Source organism: Brachionichthys hirsutus, chromosome 8, assembly GCF_040956055.1.
Source record: "Brachionichthys hirsutus isolate HB-005 chromosome 8, CSIRO-AGI_Bhir_v1, whole genome shotgun sequence".
NCBI lineage: Eukaryota > Metazoa > Chordata > Actinopteri > Lophiiformes > Brachionichthyidae > Brachionichthys > Brachionichthys hirsutus.
In genome coordinates, this window is record NC_090904.1 from 2,024,035 (window position 1) to 2,043,371 (window position 19,337).

The 19,337-nt window shown below is 46.1% G+C and overlaps 1 protein-coding gene across 1 annotated transcript in view; it reads right to left on the reverse strand.

The window, feature by feature from the left end:
• Window positions 1-17,360, reverse strand: part of stab1 (stabilin 1) — a 41,823-nt gene extending 24,463 nt beyond the window's left edge. The window contains exons 1-31 of the mRNA XM_068742286.1: window positions 17,295-17,360; window positions 16,865-16,992; window positions 16,609-16,724; window positions 15,418-15,503; window positions 15,191-15,260; window positions 15,009-15,104; window positions 14,002-14,115; window positions 13,063-13,250; window positions 12,768-12,904; window positions 12,339-12,466; window positions 11,920-11,996; window positions 10,886-11,008; window positions 10,655-10,792; window positions 9,773-9,844; window positions 9,295-9,408; window positions 9,158-9,211; window positions 8,667-8,747; window positions 8,420-8,578; window positions 7,368-7,430; window positions 6,922-7,014; window positions 6,699-6,785; window positions 6,505-6,616; window positions 5,874-6,060; window positions 4,672-4,765; window positions 4,108-4,266; window positions 3,899-3,994; window positions 2,819-2,914; window positions 2,365-2,412; window positions 1,986-2,119; window positions 1,144-1,255; window positions 587-664 (exon numbers count right to left, since the gene is read on the reverse strand). Coding sequence (XP_068598387.1) covers window positions 587-664; window positions 1,144-1,255; window positions 1,986-2,119; window positions 2,365-2,412; window positions 2,819-2,914; window positions 3,899-3,994; window positions 4,108-4,266; window positions 4,672-4,765; window positions 5,874-6,060; window positions 6,505-6,616; window positions 6,699-6,785; window positions 6,922-7,014; window positions 7,368-7,430; window positions 8,420-8,578; window positions 8,667-8,747; window positions 9,158-9,211; window positions 9,295-9,408; window positions 9,773-9,844; window positions 10,655-10,792; window positions 10,886-11,008; window positions 11,920-11,996; window positions 12,339-12,466; window positions 12,768-12,904; window positions 13,063-13,250; window positions 14,002-14,115; window positions 15,009-15,104; window positions 15,191-15,260; window positions 15,418-15,503; window positions 16,609-16,724; window positions 16,865-16,992; window positions 17,295-17,360 — 3,306 coding nt within the window. The remainder of the gene's footprint in view (window positions 1-586; window positions 665-1,143; window positions 1,256-1,985; window positions 2,120-2,364; window positions 2,413-2,818; window positions 2,915-3,898; window positions 3,995-4,107; window positions 4,267-4,671; window positions 4,766-5,873; window positions 6,061-6,504; window positions 6,617-6,698; window positions 6,786-6,921; window positions 7,015-7,367; window positions 7,431-8,419; window positions 8,579-8,666; window positions 8,748-9,157; window positions 9,212-9,294; window positions 9,409-9,772; window positions 9,845-10,654; window positions 10,793-10,885; window positions 11,009-11,919; window positions 11,997-12,338; window positions 12,467-12,767; window positions 12,905-13,062; window positions 13,251-14,001; window positions 14,116-15,008; window positions 15,105-15,190; window positions 15,261-15,417; window positions 15,504-16,608; window positions 16,725-16,864; window positions 16,993-17,294) is intronic.
• Between the last annotated feature and the right edge of the window lie 1,977 nt (window positions 17,361-19,337).

Genomic DNA, 19,337 nt, shown 5'->3' on the forward strand with positions numbered 1-19,337 from the left:
AGAACAGCTACTTTCCGAGTTACAACCACCCATACTCACGACCGGTACCGGTCCGTGAGACATTTGCTTTCGGGCAGCATTGAAAGAATAAATCATTTTGATAAATTCCGTTGTATTGACAATTCACGTCTGGCAGGCGTTTTATTTTGAAAAACCAACAAAATGTTCTCGAACGTAATATTCGGCTGTGAATTTTCTTGTTCCCGTGATACGTTACTCAAAATAAGGCCGTAATTTTGTGAAAATGAAGCCTTCAAAACTGCTTCGGCACATAGAGGCCAAGAACCTTAGATTAAAAGACAAGAGCCTGAAATATATGAAATAAAAAACTGTGACCACAACGTCAATGGTGTGTTAAGCTCAGGTGAACTGATTACACCAAAATGTCTGCCGTGTGTGAGAATGTGTGTGAGTGCGTGGGTGTGTGTGAGTGGTTGTCAATGTGTGAACCTGCCTTTCGCCCCCCCGACCCCCGTCCATTCTGATTTACGAGCTGGTGGCCGGAACCGATAGAGTCTCTATCTCAGGTGGGCTAATCCCGAGCTTGGTGTTTTCCCTTCTTGGCTCATGAGAGGCTGAGTCTCACCTGGTCTATGATGTGGATGTAGCCGTTGAGCGCCGGCAGGTTGGGGGTGATGATGGTGGCGGTTCCAACGCTGATTCCCTGGAGGAAAACGACTCGAAACTCTCGATACAGTGTGATAGAGGACACTTTGTGCTGATGTCACTTTCAGGAAAACCATTGCACTGAATTAATATAAATATTGTGTTAATATAACCTCATAATAACTGCAGATGTTATGACCTTTCATTCAGTCGTAATCATGCTCTTCTGTTCCCTTCCCTCCCCGTAATCGTTATAGTGCACAATACATGCACACTGAAATTTAGTATGCAGCGCTCTTGTAAATGTTCAATGTGACCAACTCGCTGTCTGATCAGATGCCCATTCTGCTTCTCATATTTTGAACTGACCCATTTTTCATCGGGTCCTGCAGAGATTTTGGCCAGATTGATATGCTATTGTCGCTCAAACAGATTTCCTGTGACCTTTGCATTTCTGCGTCTGTTACAGCCTGCATTTCAAAGAACATATATCCCCTTTTCAACTGATGTGCATTTAGACTTGGCATTCATAATTACCCCGTTGTTGCTACTGATCTCCCAGGTGGTGGTGGGGCTCATGGTGGGGAGCTTATGGCCCACTAGTGTGGAAAGATCTTCCACAGAGTAGATCCCTGGGAGGAAGTGGGCCCTGCATCCACCAGGAAGAAAAGAGGAAACAGTTGTAGTTCAGTGAAAACAGATGCCTCTGGGAGACGGGGGGGGGGGGGGGGGGGGGGCGAGAGACTGTCTATCTATCCAAAGGAGCACGTGTCAGTCAGGAAAATCCAGCCATTCCAGATCATTTTCAAGGCCCGGATGTCTCTTTTTATCTTCTTATGAAAGAAAACCAGTTTCCTCTTAAAGTGATAGCGCATCTCATTTTGCTCTTTGCACCAGACCCTTTCATTTGCCACCGTTTCTCTGCGATTTTTGTCATTATGGCTCAAATCAAATGATTTTACAATGGAAGGATCCTGCGATTCCCACGGATCCAGTTCTTTCTGTGTGCCGGTGCTGGTCCTGCATGTGTGATGTTGGTGTAGCCATGCGCACTCTGATCTGGTTGAACACTACTGGACCGCTTTCAGTGGTGCACACCACTGACTGTAGCCTGGTCTGATGAGCTGTTGCCTAGATACCAACTACAGAATCCAAAATCGAGTCCGACCTTTGTTTTATTCTTTGTTTGTTGTGTGATTGTGATTTGTTTGTTGTTTGTACAGCACTTTGATTTCAGCTCTGTTCTTTTTAAATGTGCTATATAAATAAAGAGGATTGGATAAAAAGAATATAAAAAACCCAGCACAAGCAGACATGATGTTATCGGCTGATCACGACACACACACGGGGCAAACGCATGGGGCAAACGCACGACTGACCACAGGAAGTGGGTTAGGCGGTGTCTGGAGGTCCAGAAAGGGGAAGTCGACAAAGTCAGGTTCCTCAAGGCTTCTTCGGACGGCACGAGCACTGTGAGGTTCCCACTCAGATGGTCGGGGAAGTGCCGGTATTTCTAAAGACACACAAAGCACTGAGCAGAATTATAATTACCCCAGCAGGATTTAAACGACGGGAACATCCGAGATCTCAAGAATTACTAGTGTCCCATAAATAGCATCATGCTAATCCTAAGCGGTATCAAAGTAATTACAAAGAATATTAAGAATTAAAGCATCCTACACAAATGTGTAGCTTGTGATGGACTGAATCATCAAAAAGAAGCATTTTCTAACTATAGATTTATAGCTTCATACGTACATGTGTCAGAGAGTAGAACTTCAACAGTTTGGGGTTCACATCCAACTCCTACAAACACACACAAACAGAGTTGTGATGTATTTAGAGGATCTGATACACATTAGCGATTCAGATGAATGAGTTGCAAAGCGAACAAAAGAAGCTCGGACTTGTAGCTGAAATGACAAACACCGATCATCTTACATCAAAGGCTAACTGTGATTAATAATAATAGCTAACCATGATGTCTGTCCTCAGCTAAAGAGCGAGACAACGTCTCCGTGGTCACATTAGATTCTGGACGTGCATTTTCCATTTTCAATTCAAATAATTTAAGAATGCATTTTGAACCAGAGACTCCAGCGTAAATGTTAAAGGTCCAGGATCTAATGGGGATGACGTGGTTACCAAACAGAGTTCACAGAGAAGAACGGAAGGAGCATGCTGCAGGGGACATTGTGATCTGTAAATTCACCTCCAGTATTGATCCATAGCAGACAGTTCCGTCTCCTCCGTAGCCATCAGGACAGGAACAGTTGAGACGTCTGCCTGCATCCTGCTCACACTTTGCCTGAGAGGAGAGCAGAAAGGGCTGAGAGCTGAGGGACATCTAACCCTCTGAGATCACAGCAGTCACAAACAATAAGAACGTCTGTTCTCACAAACACAAGCAAAGATGAAGCAAACCCAGAGACGGAGAAGATCACAAGCCGAAGCAGACGTATCAGTCAACTCTGACGGAATTTTCACGTCTTGTAAATTATCATATTACTGTTTGAAACAAGGACAGGTGGTTAAACAACCCGGTCTTTGTGTTCTCCTCCATCTTATTACTTTTCTTCCTTCTTGTCCCGTGAGGGGTCGCCACAGAAAATCAACGTTCTCCACTTCACCCTGTCCTTTGCATCGTCTTCCCTCACTACGTCCATGTATCTCCTCCTGGGTCGTCCTCTAGTCCTGTTCCCTGGCAGTCCCATCCTCAGCATCCTTCTACCGATATAGTCCCCGTCTCTCCTCTGGACATGTCCAGACCATCAAAGTCTGGTCTCTCTGACCTTGTCTCCAAAACGTCTAACCTTCACTGTCCCTCTTATTGTCTCATATCTAATCCTGTCCAACCTGGTCCCTCCCAAGGAGAACCTCAGCATCTTCATCTCCTCCACTTCTAGCTCCGCCTCCTGGCTTTTCCTCAGAGCCGCTGTCTCTAAGCCGTCCATCATGTCTTGTAGACCTTTCCCTTCATCCTAACTGACCCTCTCCTATCACAGAGCACACCTGATACTTTCCTCCACCCGTTCCAGCCTGCCTGCACACAATTCTTCACCTCCATTCCACATTCTCTCCATCACTCTGCTCTGTTCAGGTACCTGAAGTCCTCTACCTTCTTTACGTCTATTCCTTGTAACTTCACTGTCCCCCTTCACTGAAGTAATGTATAAACTGCATGAAGCTGTGTAAATGAATGCATATTGAAAGTTTGCATTGGTTTGAATTCCGGAATGTTTTTTGATCCCTGATCTCTCGAGCGTTGGTGCAGCTTGTAACTTGTGTTTACCAGGTAATGGCAGCCTCCATTGTTGTCCAGGCAGGGGTTAACAAGGTCACACACGATGCCATCCCCCATGTAGCCTCTTTTACAGACGCACGCACTCTGTGGACATGCAGACAACATTTACGTCCAGATTACGATTCATGAATAGAGACAGAGAGTAAGACACTGGGACCTGGTCTTTAATCATTAATCATTCATTTTTATTAACTGACCTGTCCAGGTCCGATGTGGGTACAGTCAGCGTTTGGGCTGCAGCCCCCTCGACTAGCCAGCTGACAGTTATTGATCTCCACACACACCTTTCCGTCACCTGTCCAACCCTCACCACACACACACGATGCATTACCCGGACCCACATATACACACTCTGCCTGTAGAGGGACAGGAAGAAAGGCTTTGAGTCAGGTTCGTCTTTCAAAGATTGCTCTGGTGTTTTTCGTTTGGATTCCTTTATTGCATTTTATCTTAATATTAAAGGGATTCGAGGCGTCCACCATGAACCAAGTTCCATAATTGGGCATTTTATTAGATTTGATTTCTCTAAATTGGTCCTTCCAACAATCCAGCCCATTTAAAAAGGTTTAATCACCTTGAAAGGAGATCACATTGATCCTGAATCCACATCACCAACACACCCGTGGATGAAAGCACCGGTATGTGGTGGTGGTGATAAACATTACAATGACCTTGCGCATAGGTCAGGGTCCTAAATGATCAAGTCGAGTTTGACATCTTTACATTCTTTGTGCAGCATTGATGGATGCAGTCAGCCTTACGTTGGTGCTGCAGCCTCCTCTGTTGCCCTTCAGACACGGGTTAATGGGAGTGCAGGAGTGACCGTCACCATCATATCCAGACCTGCACACACACCTGGTACAACACAGACACATCAGGAGAGTCTTTATTGATCACCATGTCAGCATAAACAAACGAGCGGGTGCAGAGCTGCGTGACGCCGACACCTCTCCCGGGGAAACATGCCTCACATTAAGCAGTCTACAAGGTCTGCTGCTGATAGGAATGACATCATCCAGGGCCACACCCCAGTTTACAGCTGTCTAAGGCAGTGTTGTCATGGCGACGGATGGGGTAAATGTGAACGTTCTTTCAGACAAAGGAGAAAGGTGGAGCCTTTGGACTGCATTTCTGAATTCTATTCATTGGAGTGTTTTCCTGCGTTGACTTTCTCCACCTCCCTGCACAATACTCAACTTCACCCCCTCCATCCCCGTCAGTCTCAACACTACATACAGGCAGCCACTTTCTACCTGATTCCCAGACTCTGCTTAATGCCTGCCACTGATTGGATTTGTTTGCCTGTTTGAACTGTCGGCTTTGAATTCTGCTCTTGAATGAAACACGGATGCTGATTCTATTCTCTGATAGAGTAGAATTATTCAAGTAATCCTTTTTGCCTGAAGTACAAGTACATGTAGAGGCTCTGTGCGTAAAGCATACTTATAAGAGTAGACTGCAAGGCGCATTGTTCTGGAGTTGAGTTTGTGTAAATCTGGAGTGAATCTACATTAGAGATCGCCATCATGTCTGTTATGAGTGCTTGGATGTACAGAGTCGTCTGTAACGGGGTAGTAGCTGTTAGCCTAGCGGGTCTAGCTGATCAGGGCATAAACAGGAACAACTTATTCAATAGACTTCTACAAATAATTGTCTCATCTCAAGCTAAACAAAGATCATTTCATGAACAACCATTGATTTGAGCTTCTGCTTGGACAGCTTCTCAGCACTGGAGAACAATCAGCTGAGATCTTCAGCTGTTCTACTACGGACCTGAGCAGCATGGAACTATGGAAGCACAATGTAAACAACATCAAGCTTCTGCTGTGAACGTGGAATAAGCAATAAAAAAATCAGACTTAAGAAATAGCAAAAACAGCTTTTGTTGATAAAGGCTAACTTAAATGAAATCCATAAAATGTAAAGAGAGTGTTTCAAAGTGTTGAAGGCCGTGGCGTCTTACTGAGTATCCAGTCCTGTGTGTGTGCAGTACGCGTGGATGTGGCAGTGCTGATGCAGGCCATCAGCGTTGCAGGGCGTGGCCCTCCGGTCACAGTTTTCTCCAGAGTACCCCTCTGTGCAGGATCCTCTCCGACACACACCTCCACTGCCTGGACGGTTATCACACACCCCGTGGACACAGTGGCACTCTGAAGACACACAAACACACAGCTCAGCCACAGAAGGACTACACATCGATATACGTTACAGACGAACAAATACACACGCCAAGGCTGAGCAGTACTGCACATCGATATACGTTACAGTAGAGTAGAACAGATACACACGCCAAGGCTGAGCAGTACTGCACATCGATATACGTTACAGTAGAGTAGAACAAATACACACGCCAAGGATGAGCAGTACTACACATCGATATACGTTACAGACAAACAAATACACACGCCAAGGCTGAGCAGTACTGCACATCGATATACGTTACAGTAGAGTAGAACAAATACACACGCCAAGGCTGAGCAGTACTACACATCAATATACTATGATCATACTAATCGATGATTACATAATAGGTGATCGGTGATTACATAATAATAATAATAATAATAATAATAGGTGCAAGGAAGAGCTGTTACCTTCGTCACACTTGTCTCCATGCCTGGATGGGTCTGAGCAGATGTGGCAGGCAAAACCTTTGAAGCCTGCCTGACAGCTGCAAGAGCCGTTCCCACCTAAACCATCAAAGCACTGAAAGCAGGATGTAAAAGGAATAAAGTAGTTCAGCTAAGAAACAAGACTTCAGTCAAATCTCTGTTTGCATGTTACTCACCGTTCCCTTATCGTAGCAAGGATGCTGAAACCCTCCGATGCAGGGCTTACAGTCTGCCCCATAGAAACCTTTACAGCACTCTGCCACCTGTTAAACACATGGCAGAAAAACACATCCAAGATTTAATGAGTTCTTTCTCGTTTTTCCCCTTCACAAAGTTTTACAGAAAACCGTTCCGCAGTTTTTATGTTAATCCAGAAAACGGCATGGTACAGTTTCTCACGTTTCTCGTGGCGTTGCAGAATTTGGCACAGCCTGAACTGAATTTCTGTCCGTGAGGAAATGCGGTATATTCGCAGCCGGTCTGATGATTGTCCTCCTGGAGATAAGCAAACACACTTGTTGTCTTTGTGTTCTTATCTCTGGAACAACTGTCCTAAGACACAAAACTAAAATGTCTGTGCACAAAATGTTAAATCCAGAAGGAGCAGGGATGATTAGCTGCAGAATTATTATAAATGAATACAAAAATTACAAAGAGCTGCAGTAAAAGGCAACATAATCCATAATCTCAAAAGTGAAATACTTTCAATGCAGCACTTCACAGGATGGTACTTGTACTGAAGTGAAGGATCTAAATACATCACGTTTGCACAGACTTCCACATCAATGAACAACAGTTTCAGGGGATGATGGTCCTTCATGTCACCATGGAAACAGTCTGTGTACCATTTCAACACTGCCGTCGGAACACTCAGTCTTCTGCAGGTAACTACAATGAACACAGGGGCCCTGGAGACACACACAAGCAGGAAGAACCCCGGAGCCATTATGGTGGTCTTTAACAGTCATTCATTTTTATACAAAGGATTTTTTTACATAACACACAAACTGCCTGTTATTTCAGTGCCTCCGGGCACAATGTGTTCCCAAAGTGAGCACATGGACTTGGCCATCCATGTGATGGGAAATATAATGTGACTTATCAGCCCAGGCCAGCTTCTTCCATTGCTTTGGGGTCCAGTCCAGGAGCTCGTTGTTGGCCCTTTTGGTTCAGCATCATCCCGCTGACTGGTCTATGTTGGCCCACAGCCAAAAAACTGCAATGCACTGTATATTCTGACACCTTCTGACAACAGACTTCCCAAGGAGCTCTGGTCTCCCAAGACCAAATACTATGTGAAATATATCTTTAATGTTTATCAACTCATTATTAACATTATTAACTGGGGACTACTGTCGTAGGGCAGTCTGTAGAATGTGGGGCAATCGCAGCAGAGTCATGATGAGAGGATAAGTTGCTTTAGGTGGTATTTCTTCTTGGCTAAATGAATGAGCTTGAACTGCTTGAAAACAAGGTAAAAGTCAAAGTAGAGACGTTCGACATTCATAAAGACTGCAGGGAAGATTCACTAATCTCAGTTGCCCGTTTCTCTTGCTCCCCTGAAGTGGAGAAAGCCTTTGCAGGCCTTTAAGGTGCTTCACGTCAGTTCTTGGTTCAACCTGATCCCACTTGTCAATTTGAGGTAGATTCCTGAGACTCTGGGGGCAGTGCCGTGCTCTCCCTCTATTCTGCCGCGTACCAGAACCTCCCGAGGGATCTGAGCAGGCACTGTGTGCCTTTGTTAGGTAGGACAGCTTCAGGAATGACAGGAAATCTGTGCTAAAGACTCACCTGGAACATGGCAATCACATCGGAGCTGCCACTGCACAACTGTGGCATGAGTGAATGAGATGTGTGTGCACTGGGCTACCTGCCCTCCAAGGCACCTGTTGCTCACCATGGTGATCTTGCTCTCAGTAACATCACAGCGGTGCGGCAGTATGGGAATAATGGATGGTGGGTATAGAAGGCCGTCGATCGTATGGATGATCCCGTTGGATGCCATGACGCTTGCGCCCGCCAGTCGGATGCCCTTCTCACCCAATAGGATTTCACCCTGGTAAAGAGAGAGGCAGGCACCTTGTGTTAGTCAAAAACAGCTAATGTCAAGACGAGAGGCACTGTGAAGGACATGCGAGACTTACAGCGTCAGACACACTGATGGTGACAATCTGATTGGCCATCGTCTTAATCTGAGGAAGGGACACCAGCCCGTCCACAGTCAGCTACACACAGGAAGACAATCGGCAGTTAAAAGCTGGTCTTGTTTGTGTTGAAGCCCCTTTAGTCATTGTTTTAGCATTCTCAGTGCCTAACCAGCAGGTCGGTTTGCCCTGAAGGTGGTACTGAACTAAAGTCTCTGCACCTCTTTAATAATCGATTAACCTTGATGTCTTCATTTTTTGAGGAGATGTGGATACATTAGGTCTTGTAACTCTATGTGTGGATTGAGAATAGTAAACCCAGTGTGCCTAAATGAATGCGTATAAAACAATAAAAAGATCTAAAAAGGTCTATTGAGAAACTTTCCAAGTGGCAGGGGAAACTCTTAAAGAACCTTATAGGCAGGAGAACAAAGAAAGAAGCAGGAGGGGAAGATATATCTAGAGACGAAGAGTGTTTTGGGACGTCTTACCGCAGCGTGGGAGAAAACATGATGTCTGAGAAGTTCCTGAAGTTTATGTTTGGCCTTTAAAAAAAGCAGAACATTTAAACCTACTGATAATCATAAGGTGGGGACAACAAGTGGTAGCTGTTGCTGATTTCGCCTACATCGTTCATCATGTACAAGATGCTGCCATCTCTGGCACGATCCACAGCTTCATTGGTGGGGACAAACACAGTCAGGGGTCCCAGACCCCGAAGAGGAGGGGGGGCGCCACAGTTCTACGGCATGAACAGACATCACACCGATAAGAGCAGAGGAGGCAGCATTTCTGCAGATAGTGGAAGTCAACATTCTGGACAGCAGAGCCAGATTTTTACTTGGATCCGGCTCAGACTCTGATGTGAGGTAGACCTCAAAATGCATTCCACATAAAGTAGAAAGAAACATCTTGGAACTGCACTAATGAAGAAACCTAAAAAGACAATGTTGTTCTTCATTCCCCAAATTTCATTAAACATAACATTGAGAATAATCAGGCAGACAGACAGACAGACAGACAGACAGACGGATGGGCGGACCGACATGAGAACGGACGCTGACAAAAATATTTCAAGAATTCACTGGGCAGAAAAAAATACTCACATCAACCAGAGACAGGAAGCGATTATATTTTTCATCTTTGGCCAGAATCTCTCCGATCGTCTTATCAGCAAACTGGACAATAACAAAGGAGAACAAGATCAGATGACTGGAATCCATCCATCCATCCATCCATCCATCCATCCATCCATCCATCGCTTATCCGGGGCTGGATCAGTCTGAGCAGGGATTTTTAGACTGTCCACCCCCACTCTAAGGGTGCGCCCAGCAACCCTGCAGAGGAAACTCATTGCGACCGCTTGTATCAAGGATCTTGTCCTTAAGTGAGAGTAAGAGTAGTATTCATTCATTCATTCATTCATCCGTCTTCTACTGCTTTTTCCCAGTCTATCCCAGCTTGATATGGGCGAGAGGCGAGTACAGCCCGAATGCGTCACCAGCACATTGCGGGGCCACAAGGAGACAGACAACCACTCACACACACTCATCCACTACGGACAATTTGAGGTAGCCAGTTGACCTAAATTGGATGTTTTTGGAGGAACCCGGCGAAAACATCTGGGATCTTGTCCTTTCGGTCAAGACCCAAAGCTCATGACCATTGGTGAGAGTAAGAAGCTTCACCTTTCTGCTCAGCTCCTCCACTGCATCAATGTGTCTGTCAATCTCACGCATCCCGAACTCGCATGAACCCTCAAGCTCCCGATGGATGCGTCACCCAAGCCAGTCCACCCCTTGTATCCTACCACCTCAGTGACCTCCCATGGTCCATCTAGTCCTACCTAACCTAACCATGTCTAAACAGAGGACAGGGTCTATGCTACCACCTCTCACTAACACACAGTGTAGACATAGCAAACCACCTCTGGTCAGAAAGCTTGAAGTGTTTCCAGGCAGCAACATACATTAGATGAAGTAACTCACCTGTTCATCATGGGGGCGTCTGTCAGAAAGTATGTTTGTGATTGGTCGGTCAATAATGTGGATGATTCCATTGGATGCTGGCTGGTCTTGCTGGATAACTTGGTACAGTCTTGTGGGATCGTCCCTCAGGAAGAACCTCTAAAATCACACACATTCATGCCTGTGGTCAATTCAGAGTGTGTTGGCTGATTAATATATTTGCTTTCATTTTTTGGGATGTGAAATTTCAACCTTGTTGTCTTTGCTCCTCAACTGGAATCCTCCATACAGGTTGAAGTCTCGTCCCTCCAGGGTCTTGTACAGGTGCTGACCCAAGATCAGGTGATTCTTACACACCAGCTCTTCATTAACACCCTATTGAGACACCATTGAAGAAGAAAAACTTTTATCAATTCTCTTTACACGCTTTTAATACAAATATTCATACATTTGGCCTGCAAACAAACCGGGCCTAAACGTGCCCTGGAGAGAATTTGTAGCGATGCGTAAAGGGAAGCCACTAGATGGCGCCCTGAGAACAATTTAGTTAGTTGTTGACATCACGAGGATGTGAGATCCAGCAGTGTGTCCATGGAATACTCAGACATGCAGCTCCAGAAAGACAAAGGGTAGTAGGACCTCAGCTCATTTCAAATGAAAACCTGCTACACATGCTCAACGCAGAAACTAGTGTTAGTTTGACAGATGTCCCTTCCATGCCCAGTGCCTCATCTATTGAAGTAGAAAGCATCCTCGCATCCAAGCCTGCCCCGGTGGGAGTTTGGGTGTTCCAGCATGTTACGCGGCTCGGAGGGGGAAGGGAAGCAACACAAAATAACCCAGCTGGCCTAAGGGCAGGCTGAAGCCGGAACACGGCCCATGTTTGGTGCTTTGCTACCTTTAGGCAGCAGGAAGTGATTAAACCACTGAACATTAAAGACCCGCTATCGTTGCTGCTCCTTTAGGTTGAATAGCTAAAATAGATTAACAGATTTAATGTTGAATTCAGTGAAACCCTTCATGAAAGGTTCCTGTGTAATGGATGTGTTTGGCAGACAGAGGGCGTGAGAGAGGCACAGAAAGTGGAAAGTTACACACCATGTGTTACAACCTGGCTCGACAGCAACTACAAAGAGTCGGGGGATGCAGATTGGAGACATATAATAATACATTTATTCAAAGAACAGCTCAGCAGCCGGACGGGGCAGCAACAGGAAGCAGAGCGCAACAAAGATGGATTAGCTGGATTAGCTGGATTAGCGGTGTGTCTGTGCTGACGTACGCACAGTCAGCGGCTCTTTCAGCAGAGGGATGAACAGCGTGAAGGGTCCGCTGTGACTCAGAAGCATCAGACAGCCCCTCTCTGAAACATAAAGGGTCAAAGGTCAAACACGCACAAGCTAAAGTAACCACAGGCTGAACCCTAAATCCGAAGCTATAGGACGCAGGACATTGAAGTATTGTTGAAGCTCAGTGGAGGTAAGTTATAAAATGACGTTCTCCAGGTTAGACAATCAGGATAGATCAACATCATTGCACCAGTCATGCTTCTTAAATTAAAATCAAGTAAGAAAAAAGTCTCGTCATAAATCACACCACTAATTTGAACAATCAGATGAACTTTAGTTCAGCAAGGAACTCCCTCCACAGTTCTCGTTTTCAGTAACGATGGATAACCGATGCTGTGTGCTTGTGGTTCCTTTACCGAACAGAACAATCGCTCCGGTCAGATTTCCCCTCTGGCTTCCACTCCTGTCCAACTCCATCAACCGCTCCATTAGATTACCATAACAACGGTGTCCATCACCAACTTGACCCGCATCACATGTGCACCTGAGAGAGAGGGAGGGAGGGGCCAAAGGTTGACAGTGGAGTACACAATCTTTCATTGCATGCCATGTTCATTTTTGCTTCTGTTGAGGAGCGCTTGTTTTGCACTGTATAGTTCTAACTGCACTTTACACATGATCCTCCTTATGGTCTCTGGCTCTATCTTTAGTTCTGATCCACGTTCCAGTTAAAGATTTAACTAGAAGGTGGGAAAAGACCCAAATCTGGCTCTGAGTTTACTTCTGGTTCCCGTTCTTGTGTTTGGAGCCTCTGCTCTCGAGAGCCAGTGTTCGTCGTGTCTGACCTGGGTTGTCCATCCAGTCCAGTTTGACAGAGCGCTGTTGGGTCACAGGTGTCTACTGAGCAGGCGGGGATCAACTGACAGCCAAACTGAGGGTCAACGCTGATGGGGGACATCCCGAACATACACTCACAGCGAGACTGAGAAACAGAGACACAGTAAACATCTTACTTTTTAACGTAACATGGACCCATTTGCTATTGGTTTGATCCGTTTCTGGTTCAGGTACTGTCCTTTAATCATGGCTTTTGTCTTTTACTAACCTGAGCTGTCAACCTAGTTCTACAGGCGTCCTAACCTTGTTGGGTCCTTTGAAGACACAGACGGTTGAGTTCATGGGACAGCCGCCATTGTTCTCAGAGCAAGGATTTCTGGGAACGCATATCTTGTCATCTCCCTCGTAGTCTGGCTTACAGGCACAGATGACCTTTGACCCCTGTGAGGAGCACTGGGCATTCACATCACAGTCCCTTGGTGAGCAAACACCTGAATGTGAGCACAAATATCTAACTTAGTCAAAAACGTAATTATCTTCCAACCATTTTATATTTGGACGAGACATCCTCAATCGTCCCGCCTACAGCCGCTTTATCCGCCTCATGGGTCATGGTTGCTGCTGGAACCTATCCCAGCTGACTGCAGGTGAGATGCGGGGTACACCCTAGACATGTCGCCAGCACATCCCTGGACAATTTGGAGTGACCAATGCACCTACATTTCATGTATTTGGATGTGGGAGGAAGCCGGAGAAAACTCCCACGGACACAGGGAGAACATACAAACTTCCCACTGCGCCACCCCGCTGCCCCTAGAATGAGCTTAACAGTTCAAAATGCAGCCAAGCATTCACAAAATGATCAACGTAAAAATGGAACGCTGCGTCAGCTTGTGTCTATAGTGGGTAAGAACACAGGAGCTGTCGTTCTCGATTTCAACGAGAACGACGAGCGACTTGATCTGGGTTCGTGTCTGGCTCTCATCCTCGTGTTGCAGGCCTGCACATTGGGCCGTGTTGGTTGCCCTTAGCAACGGAAGCAGCATTTGTTGCCAATACAGTTCATGAAATAAAATGCAGAGAAATGCCAGTCGTGTGAAACAAGCATTCTACAACTTTTGACATCTTTCATTTGTGTTTCACACAATCCTTCGGTAAATGGCTTGTAAAATGTAAATGTCAAAGCCAAGTAAAGCTAAAGCAGCGTTCTAAGATGAAAGTTGAGATGAGTTGTGTGTTTACTTGTGCATTTCCCCTGTGGCGTCTCCCTGTGTCCAGGCAAACATTCGCAGTGGGTGGTGTCTCCGTCGCCTTGACAGTACGAGTAGGGGCTGCAGCTCCTGCACTTCGTACTCACTGCCAACAGCACAAACACAACAGCAATTCACTAGGACCAACAAATAGTCCTTGCTGCTGCTGTCAAGGGTTTTAGCAAAAATAAACAGATGTTAAAGGGGACATATTATTTAAAAAATCACTTTTCAAATGTTTCTACACTAATATTTGGTGGTTTCGGGTCATTACCAACACAAAAACTGCTAAATTTGCTAAAGAAGTGTAACTCTTGATTTGTTAATCACTTTTAAACTTCTGTATACCGTTAAGTATTATATGCTAACCAGATCATTTCTTGTTTATTTATTTGTCGCTCTTATGAATTAAATCGGGGACATACATTGTATTTACTCTGTTGTAGTATCAGAGCAGTACACAGTAAAGTATTAGTGGTAGATTAATAACATTTTAGTGTATATTTGATAAATTTTCAGCTTTCCTGTGAACATTCACTGAGTGGCTGTTAACCTTTAACTAAACAACCAAATAGGTTTTTATAATACTTATGTCATCATATCCAGGATTTAAAACAATTATATATATTTGCAATCATCTTTGTAATTTATTGTAATTTATGTAATTTATTGTCATTTCGCATCTGTGGTGTAATTTATTTTAAATTTATCGTTAGTTTGCATCTGTGGTGTAAAATTATTTTTATTTTTCTAATGTTATCTTGCTCGGGAGATGCTTGGAGGATGATGAACTGCGAGAGACGGAGGGTTTTGGACAACCCCCTTTGGCACCGATGTGCCGAAAGCCAGACACTTAACCAATCAAAGGAGTGAGGACGACATTTAACACGATGTGGAGGAGCCGTTATTAGGAGGGAAAAAACATTCATGGAAAACACGGAACAAAAAGAGTCCCTTATCGATTAAATACGGGACACACATCGGTTAAACTCCTCTTACCTTGGTCACATCGGGCTCCTGCGTATGGGGGCTGACACAAACACTGGCCGTCCCCCTCCGGACCTTTATCGCAAACTCCATGCTCGCAGTCGCACTCTGAGCCGAGACACAAAGGCAGACAGAATTTGTCTTCCGATAAAGAAGTCTCTTACACGTGACCTCGTTTTACATCCGAGACCCACCTCTGTCACATTTCTCTCCGAAAGAGTTGGAATTCTTGCACTCCTGACAGGCAAAGCCCGAGAAGCCGTCCTACGCAGAGAGGGGCTTGAATGAATACCACTCTAACTTACACACGTCAGACGCACGCTTTAGTGGAGGTCAGTCTCTAACGTGAAGATGCGTTTCAGATCAATCAGAAACATTTATCTCCAACCTCCAGGAAGAGCATCACAAACGGAATACTAACGTGACAGATGCAGGTCCCGTTGCCGGAGTCTCCATCCATGCAGGTTCCATGGAGGTTACAGGTTTTCCCCGACCAGCTGGGACAGGCTACAGACAGTCAGACAAACAGGCAGGTCATTAGAAATCGCCTCTGTTGAGTTCCTACATGTTGCTTGTACTCCTACAATACTGGAGCTCCAGTTCCTGTACTGGTGGCTTCAGAGTCTGACGCAGTGGCGTTGTTAGGCCTATTTTAGGGGGGCTTCAACCAAATTTGTAATTTCTCAGTCCTTGTTAGCCGTCTGTGAGGTTTTGTGCGCTACATTTGCATCTCCTGGGGGCTAAGCCGCCCTGTCCTTAAAACCTAGTGACGCCCATGGTCTGAAGTGCTGACATGCCTCTCAGCTAAACGGTTCACCCCCCCCCCCCCCTCCAGAAGTCAGTCAGACAAACAAAACTCATCATGCAAGTCTCAAAGTTCCCCTCAAAAGCACTTCTCTAACCCTAACCCTAACCACATCACGCACACAGCACACCCCAGCAAACAGGATGGACTAGATACCCTCAGTCTGCTGCCCCAGCACACCCCAGCAAACAGGATGGACTAGATACCCTCAGTCTGCTGCCCCAGCACACCCCAGCATACAGGATGGACTAGATACCCTCAGTCTGCTGCCCCAGCACACCCCAGCAAACAGGATGGACTAGATACCACAGACTCATAGAACATCCTCAGAATCGTCCGGCAGATGTTGAAGGATCTGAAATAGAGCATCTGGTCTTTCTTATAAAGGGCTTCTTTGTCCAGTTTTATTGCTAATGAGACCCCCAGATATTTAGAGTCCTGTATATGGTAAACCTTTCCCAAAGAGCCTGTGGTTGTCCACATTGACTAATCGAGGCCCTTGTCTCATCAGAGACCACAGCTCTAGGTCTTCGTCAGCAGAACTTCTTTGATGCACATTCACCAAATAAAAAAAACATTCTAATATTTTATATAGATTTTAATGTTACTGCAACACTGGTTAAATTATACTTGAAACTGTTCTGTACACAGTGTGTGTGTCAATACTAATCAGAAATTAACATTTCAAATTCATTTTTACACCAACCACACCACAATCAGCTCCATGCATATACAACAAGCATGAGGTCCGTGCGTGTTTTTGTGTGTGTGAGGGAGAGTGCGCATGTGTGTGCGCGTGTGTCTTACGGAGGCACAGCGGTCCCCAGTGCTGGTTGCAGCATCGTGGTTGCAGGAACCTCCTCACACAGATGTGCTGACATCCATCCAGCTCCACCTCTCTGCCACCGATGGCCACCACATAGCTGCAGCACACAGTTAGAGTGAGCTCTTCATACCACATACTGTACTACTACTACTAATATGACTACTATTACAAATATTGGTACCATAAAGTGTCAGTTCACTCATGGAGGGCCGCTCTGTGTTTGGGTTGCCTACATACCTACAGTTCACCAAGCCCACACTGTTGAGCCCACGGGGGCAGCTGCTGCTGAGACACGCCGCTGGAGAAGTGCATGAGGTGTGCCTGTCCTCCCTTTGCAAGATGTCACACCGACCAGGAGGAGCAGTCTGAGGGAGCAAAAGAGATCTGTGATTGCATCACAAATATTTTTTATATTGCTAATATAACATTAGGATTAAAAAACCTTTGATGTCAAAGTATTGTGGCGTCAATTGCGACGCTCCTGTTTTTTTTTGGAAGAAAACGTAACAAGTCCTGGAGTTTTCTTTATATTTCCTGATGCTAAAGCTTTAGAACTACGTATTGGAGTGGTTCTACAACATGCATGCCATGTTTGCTGCCAGTCAGTGAGCTGCATGATGCAAAGCGCATGAAGGTGCTGGAGTGTGAACCATCCGAGGCATGTTACCTGTTCTTGTTGGCCCTGGAGGGACGTTTGCAGAAGCAGAAGCAGCAGGAGCAGCAGCAGCAGCATGGTTTCAGGTCCGGGGGGGCTGAAGGTTCCTCCTCAGCAGGTTCACAACAAGAAGCAGAAGAAAAGGCACCAAGTCTCACATCAGATTCCTCGTCTGATGTAAACATGCAATCGTTCCTAGCAGCTCCAGGAAGAGACACTGATAGCTGCGTCCTCTGCGCATGAAAGAAAGAGCCGCTGAAGTGGCTTCTGAACTTCAACAGGTAAAGGAATCAATGCTCGAAACATCGAGCACAGGCTGGATCCCAGCAGCGATGGAGTCTTATTCAGTCTGCAGTGCAGGAACAAAGATTGAACAGCTACCCAAGGAAAGCTCAGTGTCCTGACAGAGATCCGTCAGGAAGAGGCTGGAGCGCCAGCTCAGAGTCACGCGTTCCCTCTCTCCTCTGGGAAGAGAGAGAGAAGCCAAGCAGGAAGCTCCTAGTGGAGGAGAGCTGGGCCTACAGCTCCAGTCAGCGGACCTGCTGCACCAGTAGCAGCACCAGGAGTGTTACTGGTGCTGTGAGCTGGTTGGTCTCCAGTTTGATGTTTCAACGCTTCCATATCCTCCAGTCTGTGCGAGACTAACGTGAGGCCGAAGGGAGCGTCATTATTCAGGATCACACTGACGGGGCACGCTCTAGTCTAACGGCACTCAGCCATACTGGTACTTCATACATTCTAATATTCTCGGACTTGCTGTAGAATCCTTTTTATTAGTCTCATCATATATACTTTGGATTTATTAAAATCCTTGATTAAATTATATTAATTCTGTATTCCTAATCAAACATAACGTGTTTTGTCAGTCAGTTATTGAGGCAGCTTCTACGAGGTCTGTCTGAGAGGACATTTGAGAGAAAACACGTCTCTTCCCGACAGGAAGTTTTGGGCAATTTCCGCCCCGGTCCTCCCAGTGGGACGATAACATTGGGACAGATTTCCTCGTCGGCTGACATAACGACTCTGCTTGTCACAATGAGAAGGAACCAACGCAAATGCTGACTTTGTTTCCTGTTTTAATTTCCATTTACTGGACAAACATGACAGACACAGCAAGGTGAGTCTGACCAGACGAAGGTCAAAGAGAGAACAATAGCAGGAAGCCGGTGGAAAGCGTTCCTCCATGTTCTGCCTCCATCAGTTGCTGAGCTGTGGGCTTTTCAGCAGGCAGGGGAGGACGCAGCAACAAGACGGGCAAAGATCACCGCATGAACGGGATGGATGCCGTGAACAAGCGTCCTCAAAGAGCCCCCCACAGCGCCCCCCACAGCGCCCAGCCGCCCGCTGCTGTGTCCCGTCATCATCGTGCTCTAGAGCTTCATTTATATCTCGGCAGGACGAGACTCCGTGATTCCAACACAAGCTTGTCCGAAATGAAAGTGAAGCAGTGAGAGGAAATGAATCTGCTCACGTTGCAGGAAGCGTTCTGTTTCCTAAGGACACACACAGAGACACACACAGACACACTCACCTATACACACGCCCACACACGCACAGAGACACACACTTTGCTGACTTTTGACAATGTGATAAAAGCATGATTCTTGGGGAGAGGCCTTTGGTTTCCTGTGTCCCAGTGACCATCGCACCATCAACAAAGGCCTCCAACCAGCTGCATGCGGGACATCAGAGGGACGGATGGAAGTATGGACTATCAGTCACAACCCGGTTCCGCACCATGGAAGCCAATCCAGTAGCTTTGATAGAGCCAGCCCCCCCTTAGCGGTGCGGATCGAGCCGCTAACCGTCTCACACCAAGGGGGTTGGGTGACTGTTCGGAGGAAGCGTAGCCCGAAGCCGGCCATACCAAATACCGTAAGATTGTAATCCACGTCGGCACTAATGTCATCCGGCTACGCCAGTCGGAGGTCACCAGAATTAATATTGAGTCGGTGTGGAGCTTTGCTAGGACTATGTCGTTTTCTCTGGCCCCCCGCCCAATCTGACGGGTGACGATATGTTTAGCCGCATGTCGTCATTCAACCCCTGGCCTGT